This window comes from Colobus angolensis, unplaced genomic scaffold (assembly GCF_000951035.1).
Source record: "Colobus angolensis palliatus isolate OR3802 unplaced genomic scaffold, Cang.pa_1.0 Scaffold23, whole genome shotgun sequence".
Classification (NCBI taxonomy): domain Eukaryota; kingdom Metazoa; phylum Chordata; class Mammalia; order Primates; family Cercopithecidae; genus Colobus; species Colobus angolensis.
Window position 1 is genome coordinate 2524251 of NW_012115488.1, and position 18990 is coordinate 2543240.

Below are 18990 nucleotides of genomic sequence, written 5' to 3' on the forward strand. Positions count from 1 at the left end.
TTCTCCTCACACTCTACTGTCTCCCATTTCCCAGCTGTGTGGACTTGCCCTGTTATTTAACAACTTTCTACCCAAATTTTCTCATCATTAAGATGGTGATAATAATAGAAACTACCTCAAGGAAGTGTTCTAAGAAATTACTTAATAAACATAAAGTACTTAGAAACAGTGCTGGCACACAGCATTCAGTCAGTGTTTCCTATTTGTATGATTTCTGTAAAACTCATCCCAACAGATGGCAATGGTAAGTCCCCAAATATCAGCATATCAACAAGTACTCAATAATATTTAATTATTGTGTACAGTTTCTAAAACAAGACCTTTTTTGGAGTCTAAACTATAAAAGAGGTGCTTTAGAACTAACTCTTCATTGATCAATAATTCTTAGCTATAACTAATTGCTTTCTGTCCTGGTCAATCTAAATTACTTCTTCCTTCTTGAGGCTCCCCATATTTCCCTTCACCTTCACCATCTAGGAAATGCATATCCTATGAAAACATGGAAAATATGACAAGGAGGGCTATGTGTCTTAACACAAGTGCATTTTGGTATAGGAGCTATGTATCTGAAGCCTCATGTTAAAGATAACTGTAAAGCCTACCTGTATATTCTGGGTGAAAAAAAAAAAGTCATAACAATTATCTAAGAGTCTAGAAAGTTCTAACAGGCTTAATGGCGAGCTGTTTATCTTCAGGAAGTTAGTTTTATAGTAACATGCATTGTCTGCATTGAAAAATTCTGACTTGTTCTTTTATCCCCATCTTTGCCTCTACCTGCATACCACCCCCCAAGCCTTTGAAAACTTTGCTTAGTTTCCAGGAGACACAAAGAAAGAGGAAAGGTAGTTGTTTCTTTCCTTTTGTGATATAACATAGTATTGAAGTACTGGATAGAAAAAGAATGCCTTTACTTTGGCCATTTCTGCTTAGTCATAAAATTCACTTTATACCCATTCTGTCGTCTAGTATTTATCTCAGAATTGCCAAATTATTGGTTCATAGAATGAATGGATGAGTATTCCTCCTCTAATTAGGGTCATAATCTATTTTATTCCAAACATTTTAAGTCATACTTCTTTCAGAGAATTTAGGAGATGATCTTCAAAAGTCTCTGGGAAGAGATTACGTGCTGATCTTCTAGGCAGGGTGAAAGATTTTAGTAACAATTTACTGAATACAATAAGGCTTTACAGTGTCCCACTGGATTGTGGGGAGTAGTTTGGTACCTTACATTAGTGTTTATTTCCAAGTGTTACAGCTAAGCTCTCTGCCAATGTGCCTCATGCCACGTATTTTACTTCTTATCCATATGATTTCATGCATATAAATTAATTAACTCTTTCACCAGCGTGGCCAGCACTTGAACAAAATGAAGTATTAACAATGAAATTGGTATTTCTATAAAGAAGTGCTCTAGTTTTTTAAAGCAACCATTGAGAGATATTACTCTCTGCATGCAAGTTCAAAATCAATTTGCTGTGCTGGGAGATGCAGCACTGCTTCTTTTTGAGAAAATAAAACCTGTAAAGTGTCAGGTGTAATGTCTTGTCAAACTTGGAAGTAAAATATATTCACATCTTAGGGGTGTAACCATGCCATGTGTGAAAGACTGACCCTCATGAATCAAAAGACTGAAAAATTGTAGAAGGCGATGTTAAGCAACTAAAAACCATGTGGCTTGCAGCAGACCTCATCATATTGTGGCTTTCTCTTGATTGCTTTATGATAAATGGCTTAGGGATGACACTGATCTGTGTCACGGAATATAGTGACACAGAATACAAACACTGTACAGCAATAAGTATGCTAAGATTTACTGAATCTTAATAACTGGAGTAAACAAACTGGATTGAATTACCAAAATAAGGAAAAGATCTCTGTTAGGAAAATTAATGGTACTAAAGCAAAAGTTGATTGCTTCAAAAAATACACCAATATAGATATGAAAATGTGATTCTTAAAATAGGTTCGCTTGCCTGTACAAATTACTTTAATTCTTAAAATGTAATGGGCTTATTAAAAATTGGCTATTTAACAGTAAATTTTATTTACTTGAAAATCATTCCTTTTTTAGGCAACACAAATAAATTTAGGAAGAGAAACAGATATAAAGTATGCGCTTTAATCTATAGGCAACCTCTTGAAATGAATAAAAAGCTCACAGTTGTCTTTTTGCAGGGACTTGTTCTCCTATTTTTAATTAAGTGGTATTGTTTTAGATTTGGTAAAGGTTTTTCCTCACTTCAAGGTTACACTAAAAAGTGGAGCACATATGCACTTTTAGTTTTCTTCACAGTTATTTGAACAAAATAACTTCAGGCCACTGCGGCAAAGATAGTTTGTAAATTGTGATGCCAGAAATATAAGAACAACTACCAAAAATATAACAAGTGAAATGCCTAGATACAATTTTCTATTTCATTCAGAATCTAGCTATATTGAAATGGGGCCACTGTAAGACCCACACATTAGGTCTTCATCTTTACATCTAATATTGATGCTCCTGGGGGACAAGAATTACTTAACTCCGAGTCCTTTGATAGGTTATCCTTGAGTTGGATAACCGCTATTTGTACAATAAGCAGATTGCTAGCTAAGAATGATCCAAGAATGAATTTATATTAGCAATCTTGGTATTGAAGTATTGTCCCCTTAGGAGGAATGATAAATTTACATGTTTCAAAAAACCTAAAAAAAAGTTCTTATGGTAGACAGACAAGGATAAAGTTCTTATGGTAGACAGACAAAGATAAAGTTCTTATGGTAGATGGACAAAGATAAACTTACTCTTCTGTGTTATATAGCCTAACTTTAACTGCAATTTATGAGGTCGGGTAGATTCCAGTTCTTACTAAACTTTTGTCAGAAAACATAAATCAAAGTTATTATGCAAAACAACGAGACACATTTAAAAGTGACAAGTTTCCCATGAGAATTCCTTGTGCTTTATTTGACCACTCAACAAAACACATTACTCTTTCTACATTAGTTCTACCCTGTGGCATGTTTTAGAACTTGTTTATTCTACACATAAACACACACTAGTTTTCCCTGAACCATGTTGTAGACAGTTTGCCCCAGAAATACATTTCTGTGGTTGTTGAATTTGCAGGTTAGTAACAGGCTACATACAAATATGCTTTTTGTTTTCTTTAAAGAGAATACAGAAATAGTCAATTTGAGACTTACCAGACAGTTCACAGCCAAGAAGTTCCATTCGCAAAGTGCAATGTCTTCGACAAACTTGGGGATAGAGTCTTACATACTGAGCTTTTATGGGGGGTGTGAAAGAGTTAGCATATGGAGTGTTGTTATCAATGTTTCCACGAAACACCTGTGTAAAAACAATACAGAGTTTAAAATCATTCATTGCAACAGCTTCTTTACCTATTTTTACATACTGACCCTATCTACACCTTATCAAAAATAATTGTTCAAAGATCAGATTACATAATTTGGGAGCATGGAGCATTTGAGAAGTGCCTTGCCATGAGCACTGAATATAGAACCCACACATAAAATCCTAATTAAAGCCATAAACCACTGTGGCTCATGATTTGATCTATATTCCACTGTGATGATCTTGTCAATTTTAAGGCCAGTCTTTCAGAACCAGGGGAGTGCTCTTCTCTTTTTTTGAGAAATGGACATCTTAAATCCTTCAATTTAATCTGGGACTGTCTGCCCATTTTGCTACTTAGTATTCGTACTTTTGGGGGTAGAATCCAGTCTTTGCTACTGCTTCCTGATCATCCAGTCTCTCTAATGCTATGATTAGATTTATGATGCTTTAAGGTTTGACTCATCAAGATTATATCTTCATCAACCAGTCCCAAGTAATTGGATAATAGAATTCCTTATTAAAATTTTCAGCCAAAAACTATGTTCGCCTCTAAAATTCAAGTACTATAATGTGTCATTGTAAATTCATTAAGGTTTATTTTTATTTTACCTTTTATGTAAACCTGATAATCCAAAAACCTTATTTAAATTCATTTAAGAGGGTAATTTTTAAAATATTTTATATAATTTATTAGAGTCTAGTATAATGCTTGATTTTAAATGGGATGATCTCCAGTTCTGATATTTTTAAAATTAAAATTTTTGATGAAGAACTAATGAAAGAATTGGGAATATCATAAGAAAAGAAAAGGAGGTATTGAATATTATATCCAATACCTCTATATTTTATTTTGCTAAGTAACAAATCTTTCTTCCAATGTGAAACATATAAAGATATATATCTCTTCTATCATTTAGTGCTTTTCTTGCTTTTAAGATAATAGTTTTCATTAATATAATAGTTATTTCATTAAGAAGTGTGGAAATCGGCTGGGCGCGGTGGCTCACTCCTGTAATCCCAGAACTTTGGGAGGCCAAGGCGGGAGGATCACGAGGTCAGGAGATCAAGACCATCCCGGCTAACACGGTGAAACCCCACCTCTACTAAAAATACAAAAAGTTAGTCGGGCGTGGTGGCGGGCTCCTGTAGTCCCAGCTATTTGGGAGGCTGAGGCACGAGAGTGGGGTGAACCCAGGAGGTGGAGCTTGCAGTGAGCCGAGATCGCGCCACTACACTCCAGCCTGGGCAATAGAGTGAGACTCCGTCTCAAAACACAAAACAAAACAAACAAACAAAAAAGTGCGTTAATCACGAAAGCAATAAAAATGAAATAAAAATGTATCATTCAAATAAAGTTTAATTGTCATACAAAAGACTATGTCTATCTGTGTCAAAGTATTTGTAGCACCACCAATTAAAATGTGTGAAAATCTTAAATGTCAGCCATTTTAAATTTATAAATTGGAGAAATTACTACTTCCTTCACCACACTAGACCAATTAAAAACAAGACGCATCAGTAATTTATTTTCATCAGCATAAGTTTGCTCCTGAAGACCTTGTCATTTGATAGTCAATGATTATCAATGACATTTTACTTTTAAATTAAATAGGTTAAATTACTCTTACCATGTCTTCATTGGTGCCTTTCACTTTGTACATTGCCCAAGTCTTTCCATCATTACTGTAGGCAATTTTGTAGGATTTTATATACTCTGGGCTTCCAATCCTCTTGGCTCCTTGGGTAATCACACCAGTAACTCTCATTTTCCTTTGCAAATTTATCTGAAAAGACAAGCATAATCAACAATAATCTTATTGCTTTCAGGATAACAATATTGAAAATACGAATTTTAGAAATAGAACATTGTTAATGCAGATAAATAATAATATAAAAACTAATAATTTTCATGTAGTTTTTACAGATAAATGTTTACAATAGCCATATATTAAGTTTAGCTTCAAAATTCCTTTCTATAATCGAATATTATTATTATTATTATTATTTTTTACTGTACAGCCTATTTTTTAAACACAAAAAGCCAGGGGGAAGCGCGAACGCAGTCCCCCACTACCACAAATTATGCAGTCGAGTTTCCCACATTTGGGGAAATGGTAGGGGTCAGCACATCCAGAGTGCAATGGATAAGCCTCGCCCTGGGAAAACCACCTTCGTGATCATGGTATCTCCCCTGCCAGGTAAGTATGAATATTATTTTTAAGCAAACAAATATTTGTGAGCAGGCTTTGAAAAGGGCAATATGCCCCAAAAACGTAAGTATAGAAAGCATCTGGTTTCTCACGACATGCAGATGTAACTTAATAAACTGAAAAATGGTAATATTCTCTTGTCAAAGTAATCTGTGTCATTAGTATAAAACTCTATTGTCAACACAACTGTTAATGTGTATAAACTGATTAAAGCAACAGTTTGCTTCAGGAGTAACATACATCAAATAAAATTGTTAATATTCTTCTCATATTTAATAGAGATATCTTTTTGACACTTAACATTTAATAACAATTAAATGCTACAATGTAGAAAAGTACCTTATTCATATCTGGTAAACATTAAAATTTCATATGTGGTAAACATTAAAATTAAAATGCCTTTATGATGTCTATAAAATCTTTTAAATGTTGTTGATAAATTGCTATAAATCACCCTCTCTAAAAATATAAATCAGAAAAAATTAAATATGTCACACCAGAATATTAAGTTAATGACTCAGATATTATTTTCCAAAGAAAACCAGAAAATCTTCAGATTCATGTAAGTGATTAGAGTTTTCCACTGTAGGATGAGACTTTGAGAGTTAGCATTTGAAATGGTCCAGGGTGTGCATGATGAAAACAGCCACTCTATCACCATTGTTTCTGAGTCTCCCAAAGTCTCATCTTCCCCACTGAAACCCCATAAAATCGTTCCCTTAACTATTTCCCACAAGGTGATTCTCAGTCTTATTCATATATAAAGAAAATCTGGAGTTTTGATGAGTAAAATTTTTGTGTGAAAATTCTGGGCCGATGTTCCCTTTTTTCCTTGGACAATGCTAAGTGGATGGACTCAGACATCCAAGTTTGGTTTTCTCATTTCGATGTTCAGACATCACACAACTATAATCATAATACATTTTAAGTCCCATTCCTCTTTGGAGGTTCAAAAAGACAGTATCCCTCATGAATGTAAATTTTGCTTACTACTATTAATATTTATCTACATTTATATCCATTAGTCCTTTAAAGATTGATTTTGGAGTTTCGACTGTACAACTTGAAACAGGGAATGTCTGAAAGACAGTTCATTTCAGTATGTTAGGTCAATTAGCACACTGCTATGAAAAAGTTATATTCTTTCATTATCTTATGCATGACATTTTCTTTTTTTTTTTTAAATCTGAGACTCTTTGCAGTTTAAACATTCCCAATACATACAACATACACAGTGGACACTTTGAATCATGTTTTCTCACATTTTGGAAGCCAAGTTTCACATGTGATGTTGCTGAACATTCCTTTTTCAATTATCTTTTATCTCATTTCAATTATCTTGTTTATACCTGTTGTAGACAGCCAAATTATCCTTGCTAGAGTTTTGGCTCATAAGCTATAGAAACTAATTTGCTAAAGCTTTAATTGTAGATGCATAATGGGATCAAAAAATAAAAACCTGAATTTGTGTTTTTCTCTAAATCATTAAAAATCATGTAAACATTCTATTTGCTCTAATATTTAGAAGCTCTGCATATGTATCTTAGGAAGATGGAATTGCAGTTAGTTAAGCATCACCCAGTTTGGGTTGTGTCTAACTTTTAGTAGATATTTGTAATTAAATTTTGGCACTACTTCCATTAAACACAAAATTAAAATAAAAACATTTATAAGAATACAGGCTCAGGCTCACTAAGTTTTAGTAACTACAGGTTTTAAACTTTTGACTTTTCATGTATCTAGCACTATGAAGCTTGGAAAATAATTCAGTATTAGGAAGGTAAGCTGTCACCATCATAGTCATACCCAAATTTAACACCAGTAAACTATGTTGCTACAGGAAATTCAGTGAGCCTTGGAGAAAACATATGGCGTGATTTTAGAAACACCTCCACTTACAAATATCTGCAAGTAATTTCTTTCCATCCCATTCCAACATTATTTTGTGATATCTCTGTAAAATAACAATGGCTAAAAGGTGATCTTAATTTTATTCTCCCTGTATGAACTATCCCACATACTACGTAAAAGGTCTATTGAGGATTGCATCAGAAATGTCTACATTATTTTCTATGAGCTTGGTGGATGCCTGAAAAGAAAATAAACTATTTTCATTTATGTATCTGATTTCAGAGAAATTGCTGTTCCACTGGGTGGTAGGAACACTGTGTATCCTTAAAAAGCAGAAGTGCATTCTAAGGTATTTTTGAGCAAACAGTGGCCTCCTACATTAATATAAATAGAAAGAATGATAATCTGAATCTAGAATGCTTAGAACATAGGCTAAGGGTATGCAGAAGGGAGGAGCGGACTGATGGGGGTTTCAGTCTTGTTTTCATCACTTATGACCTATATAATCTTGAAAAATTTGTCTAAGCTTTTTGAAATTTAATTTCCTCCCTGTAAAGGAGGTTTTAATAAAATATGTGAAGATTACATGATATGTGCATGTAAAACATTAACAACATCTGCCACCTAGAAAGCACTTAGAACATTTTTTTTAATTTTTTTTTTTTTTACATGAAAAGGAGCAAAAAAGCATTTCCTTTACATCTTCTGCCTTTAACCACTCAATGCCAGAAAATTTGGATTTTGAGAAGTGTATTTATAAAAGCTGATAATCGTAATGATATGGAGTGGGGAAAGGGAAGTGCTGGGAGGAGAAGGGCAGGGACCCTGGCGAGGGTTCCACCCTCGGGCCTGTGCCCATGGATCTAGGTGAGGACAAACACTCCTGTTTTCATGTCCAAATGCTACATTTCCCAAGAGCACCTGGCCCACCATGCTCGCATCCTGTGCCTGTAAAAGCCCCCAGACCCTAGTGGGCACGCAGGCAAGCAGCTGGGCATTGAGAGGAACAGACCGGCAGAAGAGCACACAGGTGGCTGGATGTGGAGAGGAGCAGAGGAGCAGAAAAGCACCACCGACAGGCACCAGCAGACGCCAGCAGGCCATTGACGAGTGGAACGATGTAGATACCAAGGGGAATTTGGCCAGGGCAGTTGGAGGAGAGTCCTGCTGCTGAGCCACCAAACTCCATGGGAAGACCACCTTCCCACTCCATACCCCTCCTGGCTTCCCATCCACCTCACTGAGAGCTGCTTCCACCACTCAATAAAACCTTGCACTCATTCTCCAAGCCAACATGTGATCTGATTTTTCTGATACACCAAGGCAAGAACCCCAGGATAGAGAAAGCCCTCTGTCCTTGTGATAAGGCAGAATGTCTTATTGAGCTGATTAACATAAGCTGCCTACAGATGGCAAAACTAAAAGAACACACTGTAACATGCACAGTGGGGCTTCAGGAACTGTAAATGTTCACCCCTAGAAGCTGCTGTGGGGTCGGAGCCCATGCTCCCAACCACCTGCCCATCTTTCTCTTCCCCCTAGGGGTTTTGCACATTGACACACTGAAGAAGCGAGCTACACCCTATCACACACCCTGCAAGGGGGAAAAGGGAAGTTTTCCTGTTTCAATAACAACCAAGTAAAGATAATTTTGCAAACGACTTCCAAAGTTATATACTAATAAGACATTTAGGGCTGGCTACTATGGTTAGGGGTGTGTGTGTGTGTGTGTGTGTGTTTAAATCGAATCATGAGCCTTACCGTCGGGGCAGGATTAACAAGGTTCTTGTTAATTAACAGGGTTCTTGACAAGACAGCAACTAGCATGGGCTACTGGCCCTCTCTACTGAATCCAGCACTTAAGATGCCCTGGGACAGAACATTGCTGAGCAGGCTTTGAAGTTTATCACACTTGAACACAGAAACTATGGTAAAGCCTTAGTGTAAGTGGAAATTTGAGATCCCAGTGTATGTTTGTGTGTCTGGGGTTTATTGAGGGTAACTCCAAGGGCTCATAAAGGTTATCAGGCTTGGGAAGAACTTTCTACATGTTCTATTTCTCTTTCTCATTCTCACTTTACTTGTTGAACTCTTTCAGATCTACTCAGTTCCAACCCAGTAGCAGTAAGAAGCAGTGGAAAAATGTGGGCCAGGCTTAGAGGGGAGTCTGTAGGCACTAACAGGCCTGAGTGTTGTACCCTCTGCCCTCCACATCCCAGTTTATGGACTAAGGAGGTAAATCAGAGTGATGAGGTCCTGGTAAGAGCCGTGTCTGAGGCAGATGAAGTCTTTTGCCGGAAAGGGGACTGTGAGCCACCGCGCCCGGCCCACAGGGACTTATTACTAAGTACACTAGTTCTCAAACATTTAGTCTCAGTACTTTTTTAAACTTTATAAAAACTATTAAAAGCCCCAAAGAACAAACACAGGCACAAGTGTGCACACACACACATACACACACACAGACACACACTCACATGCCATTGTGGGTTATATATATATGTAAATATTTATCATATTAGAAATTAATACTGACAAATTAAAAATATATTAATTCACCTAAAATGACAATAATGAACACAAGTTAAACATTACCATAAACATTACATTTTTGTGAAAATAACTATATTGTTCAAAAACAAACAAAAATTTACTGAGAAGAAAGAGTTATTTTATATTTTATCAAATCTCTTTGAAATCTAGCTTAAGAGAAGACAGGTTCTCATATTTGTTTCTATATTCAATCTATTGCAGTATGTTGTTTTGGTTGCAGTATAGGGAGAAAAACTAGCCTAACACAAATATCCAGCCAGAAAAGAAAAGATGACTTAGCAACTTTTCCATTTAACTGTGGATATTCTTTGACACCACACCAAAACTTGAAAAGTTTGCTTTTTAAATTTTAACAAAAGTAGTTTGTTAAATTTTAGTTGCTCTGTGGAATCTGAAATCTACCAATGAAGTTTTCATATTCCTTGTGTTAAAATCCATTGGTCTATTTTGCACTTTGAATGGATTTTTCACCCATGCATGGTTTTGTAACATTGTACATTGGTCATTTGCAACATACTGGCTCACCGAGCTATGTAGATTTTCTAAATGATGACACATTTCACTATATAATACAAAAAACTTGCACTGATTAATATCACTACCAATTTCATCAGAAAAGTTTTTAATTATTGGAAGATATGAAACTCACATTGACAGTTACAAGTTTTCCAAAATTTTAAATTTCACTTGAAATTTCCAATTTTATAACTAGCAACAAAGACTATCAGCTGTTTTCATTGATGTGGCAGGATTGCTTTATTCATTTTCAAGAAAATATCTGCCTGATATCCAGGTATGAATAACTATAGTTGGTCTATCAGTTGTTATTTGAAGTAAACATGATACAAAAACGTTGGGGAAGGGAGTTGTTTATCTTGAAACTCACACAATCTTGCAAAGGCTTTTCCTGTAGACAGTGGTCACATTTCAGTACTCAGCAAAAGTGCTTTATGCATAACCCCCTTTTCATCACACAGAATATTATAGACTTAACAAGGATTGACATTTAATAAAATAATAAAATTAGTTATCATTACTGCTTCATCAAGGATGTTCTTAAATGAATTGGATACTCTTTTTTTTCACTCCTGTGTGTGTAAAATAGAGATAAATACAATGATGCCTAGTATAGTCTGATGCTATTGTCATTACTTCTGCCAAGGCACTAACAGTTTTACTCACTACTGTGTGTGGCATCAGTACAAATGTCAACAGAGTAAAAATGACAGATCAATTTATAAATATTGTGAAAGCTGTGTTGATTTGTGAATCTCCTGAATGAGTCTTTGGGATCCTCTGCTTCTTCAAGGAATATGTGAACTGCATTTTCAGGTGAGAATAACTGATCTAAAATATACAAGGGTGTATGAGTTCATTTTCATACTGCTATGAAGAAATACCTGAGACTGAGTAATTACAAAGAAAAAGAGGTTTAATGGACTCACAGTTACACATGGCTGGGGAGGGCTGACATGGCAGAAGGAGAAGGAGGGGCAAAGTCATATCTTACATGGTAGCAGACAAGAGAATGTACGCAGGGGTCTGCCCTTTATAAAACCATCAGATCTCATAACAGTTATCCACTGTCATGAGAACGAACAGCATGGGAAAACCTGCCCTCATGATTCAATGATCTCCCACCGGGACCCTCCCTGGACACATGGGGATTATGGGAGCTACAATTCAAGATGAGATTTGGATGGGGACCTAGTCAAACCATATCAAAGGTTTTTTTCTTCTTTTCTCTTTTCTTCTTTCTTCCTCTTCCTCCCCCTCCTCCTCCTCTTTCTTTTCTCTTCTTCTTCTTCTTCTTTTCTTCTTTTTCTCTTCTTCTTCTTCTTTTTTTTTTTTTTTGCAAATCACATAGACACACATTTACACGATGCAAAGAGGTGAGGAAATCAATAGAAAATGGAGCAAATGATATTAAGGGTAATTTAGAGCAAACCTTCACTATTAAAGAAATGCAATTTTGTTAAAAAAAAGATATAACAATTTACAGCCAACATCATGGCAAAACAAAACTATCAAATAATATCAAGTATCGGTGAAGTATTCTGATGCTGATGATGGGAATGTAAACTAGGATAGTCATTGCTATCTGTTAGTTGTTAGTAAAATTAAGCAACCCTATTTCTGTGTATTTTTGCCTGAAAAACATTTGCATAAGTGCTCAAGAAGAAATCCATATACATATCTATTGTAATAACTTTTATGTTAGCAAAGGAGAGCAGCTTAGGTGAGTGTTCCAAGAGGAATCGAATATTAAAACATAAAATGTACCTGTGTGTATGTGTGTGTGTGAGCTCTCACACAATAAATATACTTTCTAAGAATCAGAAATGATGAACTGGACTTTTATATGGCTATCTAAAAAACATAAGCATATGTGAAAAAGAAACAAGATAATTAAATGCACACAGTACCATGTATGTAAATTTAAAAACACACCTTATGATATAACATCATGTGCTCCCCAACAATGGACTTCAAATAAACACAAAGAAGGTAGAATGAAAGGTTACACATCAGCTACTAGGTTGGGCTCACATAGTGGAAGAAGAATAGGAATGTGGGAAGAGAGTAACAACTTAATATTAAATGGGAAGATACCTTACCCAGACTGATGATAATAATGTGCCTTGGAATAGGGAGGTGTAGTCTTACATCAGTGCTGGCAGGTGAGATCTGAAGTGGGGGAAAAATCATTGATTTCTCTTTCTCTATTCTCAAGGAAAATGACTTAAATATGGCCATATTATGCAAGAGTACAGTTACCTACAAAAGGGATAGGAATGTTGAATACAACGGTCCTAAATCCCTTGGAATTTCTTTGGTGACAGAAACCTCTTTTGTTCTAATGTGATGACATGTGGTAGGCTCTTGAATAGCCTTGGGATGAGATTGGTTGCCAAGACAACCAATCATGTGATTGGAGGGTTGGAACCTCAGCCCCACCCCATGTCCTCTAGGAAGAGGAGAGGGACTGAAGTTTGAGTTCACCATTACTGGCCAATGATTTCATCAATCAGGCCTAAATAATGAAACTTCTATAAAACCTCCAAAGAATAGGGTTCAGACAGCTTTTGGGTTGCTGAATACTCAGAGGATCCTGGAGGGTGTCACATCAGAGAGGGCAAGGAAGTTCCCCATCTCTTCCCCCATATCTCACCCTATGCTTCTCATCTGCTTGTTCATCTGTATCCTTTGTAATATCCTTTATAATAAACAAGTACATGTGTTTCCCTGAGTTCTGTGAGGCAGCCTGGCAAATTATTTGAACCCAGGGAGGGGAGAGTGTAGTGGGAACCCCAATTCAGATGCAATTAGCATTTGAAGTCTTGTGGAACTGTTTTGAGGAAGTCTTGTGGGACTCAGTCTTTAACCTGTGGAGTGTACAGTAACTGGGGTAGTGTAAGAGTTTGCAGTAACTGTGGAATACCCAGTCAGCGTCCACTGAATAACTGGCTGTTGGTGGGGAGAATCACTTTTTTGTGACCACAAGTAAAGTGTTAAGTGAAACAGTAGGAAAAAACATTTTTTTTCTATCTCAAAAAAGTATGTTTTCAACTGTCACAGTGAAAACAATTCTACAAGGGCTTTTCCTTGGGAGCTGGCAATACAAATTTTTCTCAGGCAAAAAGAACAGGTAACCATCTGTTGTGGGTGATAGACCTCCAATGATTTGGATGGCAAGTATGTCACTTAAAACATAAAAAAATAGAGAGACAAGCATGATCATCAAAAGTTTTGAGTTAAAAAGCACAGTTAAAAAGTTACAGGGGTTTGCAACTCCCCCGTTCTTTCACTTTATCTTATTAATATATTTTATCAAATGCATCATTAACACATTCTGTGAAGGCTTGGGTGGTGAGAAGCATCACGAACACACCTAAGGAGGAAGGCTTTGGAGGTGTTTAAGGCTAAAAAGAGTAACTCTGGCTCACACCTGTAATCCCAGCACTTTTGGAGGCTGAGGTGGGCAGATCACGAGGTCAGGAGATCGAGACCATCCTGGCTAACACGGTGTAACCTCGTCTCTACTGAAAATACAGAAAAAAAGTAACCGGGCATGGTGGTGGGTGCCTGTAATCCCAGCTACTCGGGAGGCTGAAGCAGGAGAATGGCATGAGCCTGGAAGGTGGAGCTTATAGTGAGCCGAGATCGCGCCACTGCACTCCAGCCTGGGCGACACAGCAAGACTCCATCTCAAAGGAAAAAAAAAAAAAAAGAGTAATTCAAATATAACTAGTCCTAGTGGCTACAACAGAATCTCTCTCTTAAACCACCTCCATATTAGCAACAACCTGAGCACTGCCACTCTTCACTGCCACTGTGAAACATAATTGCTGCTCTACACATCTGGCACTTTGGGCTATTCTTTGCTAAGCCAACTCTCTTCTGTTCTTGCAGATGAATTGCACACTCATCAAGGGGCACTTGTGTTTTTTCCCCAATCTGTTTTCTTTTCAAGTTGTGATTGTTATTCTACTTATGTAATTTAATTAAACATAATTGATAAAATGTGACTGAAAAAGGAAAAGTTTTTTTTTTTCCTCTGAAAACATGAAAAAGCTTTCTGAAAAACCTCAAAAAGGCATAGTACTAAAGAGTCTATAATATTGGGATAAGTAATTGATATCTAGGATTCTATACTTGAATAACTTCACCCATATATTTAAACAATGAAATAAAAACAAGTATCAATTAGAGATTTCTTGATGTAGTTTATCTAAGAAACACAGTATGGAATTTAAATGCTTTTTTATTTTAATCAAGGTTTTCAGTAACTAACCAAACACTAATTCTGATGCTCCAGATAAGAGGACCTTTAAACTATCCTTCACTGTTCTGAATGCTGGTTAGCCTTTGACGTGTGTTCAATTAACTTAACTGTCCTCTTTGAATAACCATGGGAAAAGAACACACATGCATAAACATAAAACTATAATCTCTTTATGATTCTCTGCACCTGGTAAAACTTCCAATTAAAGTGAAACACCCCATTCACTACACAGCATATAACAGGAGCAATACACCACCAGGGGTGAAAGCTGTTGGCATTTCCAGGAACCTGGGCCAGGTATAACCATTTCGTCTGAATTTCCACCTGTTTCTGAATGGCTTCCACTATATTGTACTCATCTCCCCTCTCTAGGTACTAGCTGTTAGAGTTTCTTCACATCCTCCATCACTCACAGCTACATATTCAGGAGTGAACTAAACTGTGGCTACATGGTTTTGAAGACTTCAGCTTGTATATCACATTTGATGAAATTGTAAATATTAAGGTAGTCTTGAACTCTTGTAAATAAAGTTAAAGTTTAAGAAGAAACAAGAGGCATAAAAAGAGCAAACGATGTCAGCACATAAGCAGAAATGCTAACCCCAATAAAAAGCACATTAGAAACAATGAATTAAGGTCACTTTGCTAATGAATATTTTTGAAAGAAGAAAGAAAGTTACCAAAAAGAAAAAAAAAAAAGTCCTTAATGCACAATCTCAGGGGCAGTAAGTGTGCTATGAAGGGGAGAGGGAAGAGGAATGCTGTGTGTGAGGCCTGACTTTCTTACATTTCTATAGGTGGCTCATGCCAACAAGCATTGGCTCTTTAGTTGTTGTGAAATGGGCTATACAAAAGCAAACAGCAAAATAATCACCACAAACCTGTTCAACCAAAAGGGGGGGGAAAAAAAAAGCAGAAAAATAATTGCTGTTGGAACATTTAAAGGAGTTTATTAATTAAAAACTTTTAAAGAGAGAGATGGGGAGGTGCATTACTTCTAAGAGCTGACCCAGGCATGAGGGACAAGAATCTCACCACAGGGCCCATATGAATGCACTCCTGGGCATTTGCCATCACACTGAGTGGATTTCAAACTGAGTACAGTGCTGAGTGAAAAAGAAAGAAAAATAAAAATCGAATATCCAATTACTTTAAGTATGGTCCTAACCTAAAAGAATTCTCGGATAATCATATATCCATCAAGGATGGTAAAGGGTTAGCAGGCAGATGAGAATGGATTGCCAGCTGTGGTCCCTGGTTTTTCTTAATCCAGTGTATTATTTGCAGCATGCAAATAACAATGCCATCAGAACAGTTTCCAATTTTTGATATGATAATACTCTACGCCTTTCCATGTGTGAAAATATTACTGGTAGTGGTAGCATGTGTCCTGGTATTTTAAATTCTGACTTGGGATCAATTAAACATCAAGACAAAAACAAACATCACAAATAAAAAGTTAAAAGGTACTTCTGGGAAACAGAAAACTGTGATGTTCTTTATTTTTATGCACTGATGATAAAAGAAGTCTACAAAGCAAACATATACTCTAGTGCAAAGGGCGGCATGTTTTCTAGCATATTAATTTCTAGCATGGTAGAATATGAATGAATTAACCCAAAAAAAAGAAACGAGAGAGCTAAACAGAAGGAGTGGGTGCCTTTGGAACACATATGCAACAGATACTATCAAGGGACAACTTAGCATTCTACATTCTTTGTGTTTTTCTGGCATTATTGTAATCCAAATATATACAATCTTACATTTGCATTTCAAAAATAAAATAAAATAAATACATTTTAGGAATTAAATCTCATTGTCACATTGAAATATATTAACATATGTTCTGAAAAATAACAAAAGGGATTGTCTGGTTTTCCTAAAGAAGTTAAGTTTATGATTCAAAAAATGTGTATGAATAAACTAAATATTACTTAGTTGTTTCTCTTACTGAGTTGTTACTATAGACCTAAAAGTAGCTGCTAGGAATGTTTTATGCTGAACTAACCAGATTATTGAATATTAGACATATTAGGAGTAAATTTTTAATATGTTGTCCAAAATCATACCTACCCTATCAATATTCCATAATCTCTTAACATATCCCCTGATAGAAAAGATTCACTGCAGTCTGTAATGAAGTTTACCTGGAAGAGGTCATATCTTTTAATCCTTCTAGATGCTTATACATTTCTATAGCAGGGATTAATTTTTAATTTGTATTGTATTTTCATGGGCATATGGGTACTACACTTAAATATTTAATTATTTTAAAAACAAAATAGGAAAGACAAAACAGCTTAAAGTGTATTGATGTTCTGAATAACTTTATGAGTGAATAGGTCCTGAAATTTGAAGTCAGTGTTTTACACAACAAATCAACATTTGGGACTGGACTTACTTGGTTGGGGACCTCTCCTTATTATGTGTTAGGGATAACGGTGGTGCTATGAGAATCCTGGAAAGATGAGAAGCAAAAGTCTGGAATTGGGAATCCTGTACTGTCTTTGGGGTGTACAAAGAGGCTCCTTCTTTCTAGGTGTTGATCAGTACAATATGACCACTGAGGGGCAAAATTTCCTGTCTTGACCACAGGATGTTAATAGAAAGAAAAATAAAAGTTTTGTTTCTTCCAAAGCAAGTTTTGTGATCTAACAGTTGATGACTCTAGCCAAGAGCAAGACGTTTGTCTTCTGAAAACCAGGCTTATAACCCACCTGTGCTACGATACTAGCTAATATAACCTTTGGCATTTTTTATTTTTTTATTTATTTTTTTATTTTTTTTTGAGACGGAGCCTCGCTCTGTCGCCCAGGCTGGAGTGCAGTGGCCGGATCTCAGCTCACTGCAAGCTCCGCCTCCTGGGTTTATGTCATTCTCCTGCCTCAGCCTCCTGAGTAGCTGGGACTACAGGCGCCCGCCACCTCGCCCGGCTAGTTTTTTTGTATTTTTTAGTAGAGACGGAGTTTCACCGTGTTAGCCAGGATGGTCTCGATCTCCTGACCTCGTGATCCGCCCGTCTTGGCCTCCCAAAGTGCTAGGATTACAGGCTTGAGCCACCGCACCCGGCCTTTTTAAACTTTTTAAGCCAAAATTTCTTCATCTATACAACGGTGGTAAAATGCTATCTAACTCACAGGGTTATCTGAGTCTTACAGTTGTCCATTAGTTACCCTGCATCTTTAAGCCTTCAATGGTTGTTTGTTATCATTACCATTCTTGCTCAGAAAAGAGGGAAATTAAGTTTATCATTTACAGATATAGAAGAAAGATGAGTAACAAAGAACTAAATGATTTTTTCAATTCACACTGATCAAGTCCTTTTGACTTTTTAAAAATTAACTTTATTCAAAATGCTTTTTTGTACATGATACAGTATTTCATTTGTTCTTTATATTAACCCTAAAAAATAAATTGGATGATTCTGGTCTACAGTATGGTACAAGGAGGGGAAGAAAATGTGGAATTGTGGTCATCTCTGCTTCCTTGGAAGTAAACAACAGAATACACAGAGAAAAACCAAACTCACAACTTCTTAATGAAGTAGGAATATATTTTACATGTTTTCAAAAAATAAAGTTTCAGACACTTTTATATAGCAAGAAATAAATTATTTGAAATTTAGGAGGAAAAATATAGAGTATATTTCATCAGTTAAAAATAATAATTTTGCTGAACAGATGTTGGCAGTTAGGAAATCTTCTAAAAACTCACATATTCTATATTTTATAAAGTTTTATTTCTACTTCCTCTCAATAGCATAATATAATCTGATCTAACATTTACCAATGTTGAAGAATAAATTATTTTAAAATGAGAGAACATCATTCTTTTTTTTTTATTTCATTACTCTGACCTAAATTTAGAAAACAAATTAGTTTTAATGATCAAAAGCTACCTCATTCTCATCACTGACTAGACTCATTCATATAAGAATTGCATCTGTAACACAAGTTTTACAGTTAATTTTATGAAGAGTGAATAGAGCAATATATATTTTCTGGCATTCACAAATTCCCTCAAGGTCATTACAACTTATTTTTCCAGCTGTATCTCTGATTATTATTACATGTGAATTTTGCTTTTAAATAACAACTAAAAGTATTTAATTCATCATTTATTTTTGCCTGTCTACAGAGTCCAAACACTATGGTAGATGCATGGAAATCTACAGACAGGAGAGATCTTTGCACTTGTCATATGTATTCTAGAAAAGAAAAGACACATAAACAACAAATTGAAATAAA

At 35.9% G+C, this 18990-nt stretch overlaps 1 protein-coding gene across 2 annotated transcripts in view; it reads right to left on the reverse strand.

The window, feature by feature from the left end:
• EDIL3 (EGF-like repeats and discoidin I-like domains 3) overlaps nucleotides 1-18990 on the reverse strand; it is a 448834-nt gene that overhangs the window by 121814 nt on the left and 308030 nt on the right. For both annotated transcript variants that reach the window (XM_011944229.1, XM_011944228.1), the window contains 2 exons: nucleotides 4972-5127; nucleotides 3190-3334 (listed from right to left, as the gene is read on the reverse strand). In XM_011944229.1, the coding sequence (XP_011799619.1) occupies nucleotides 3190-3334; nucleotides 4972-5127 (301 nt within the window). The remainder of the gene's footprint in view (nucleotides 1-3189; nucleotides 3335-4971; nucleotides 5128-18990) is intronic.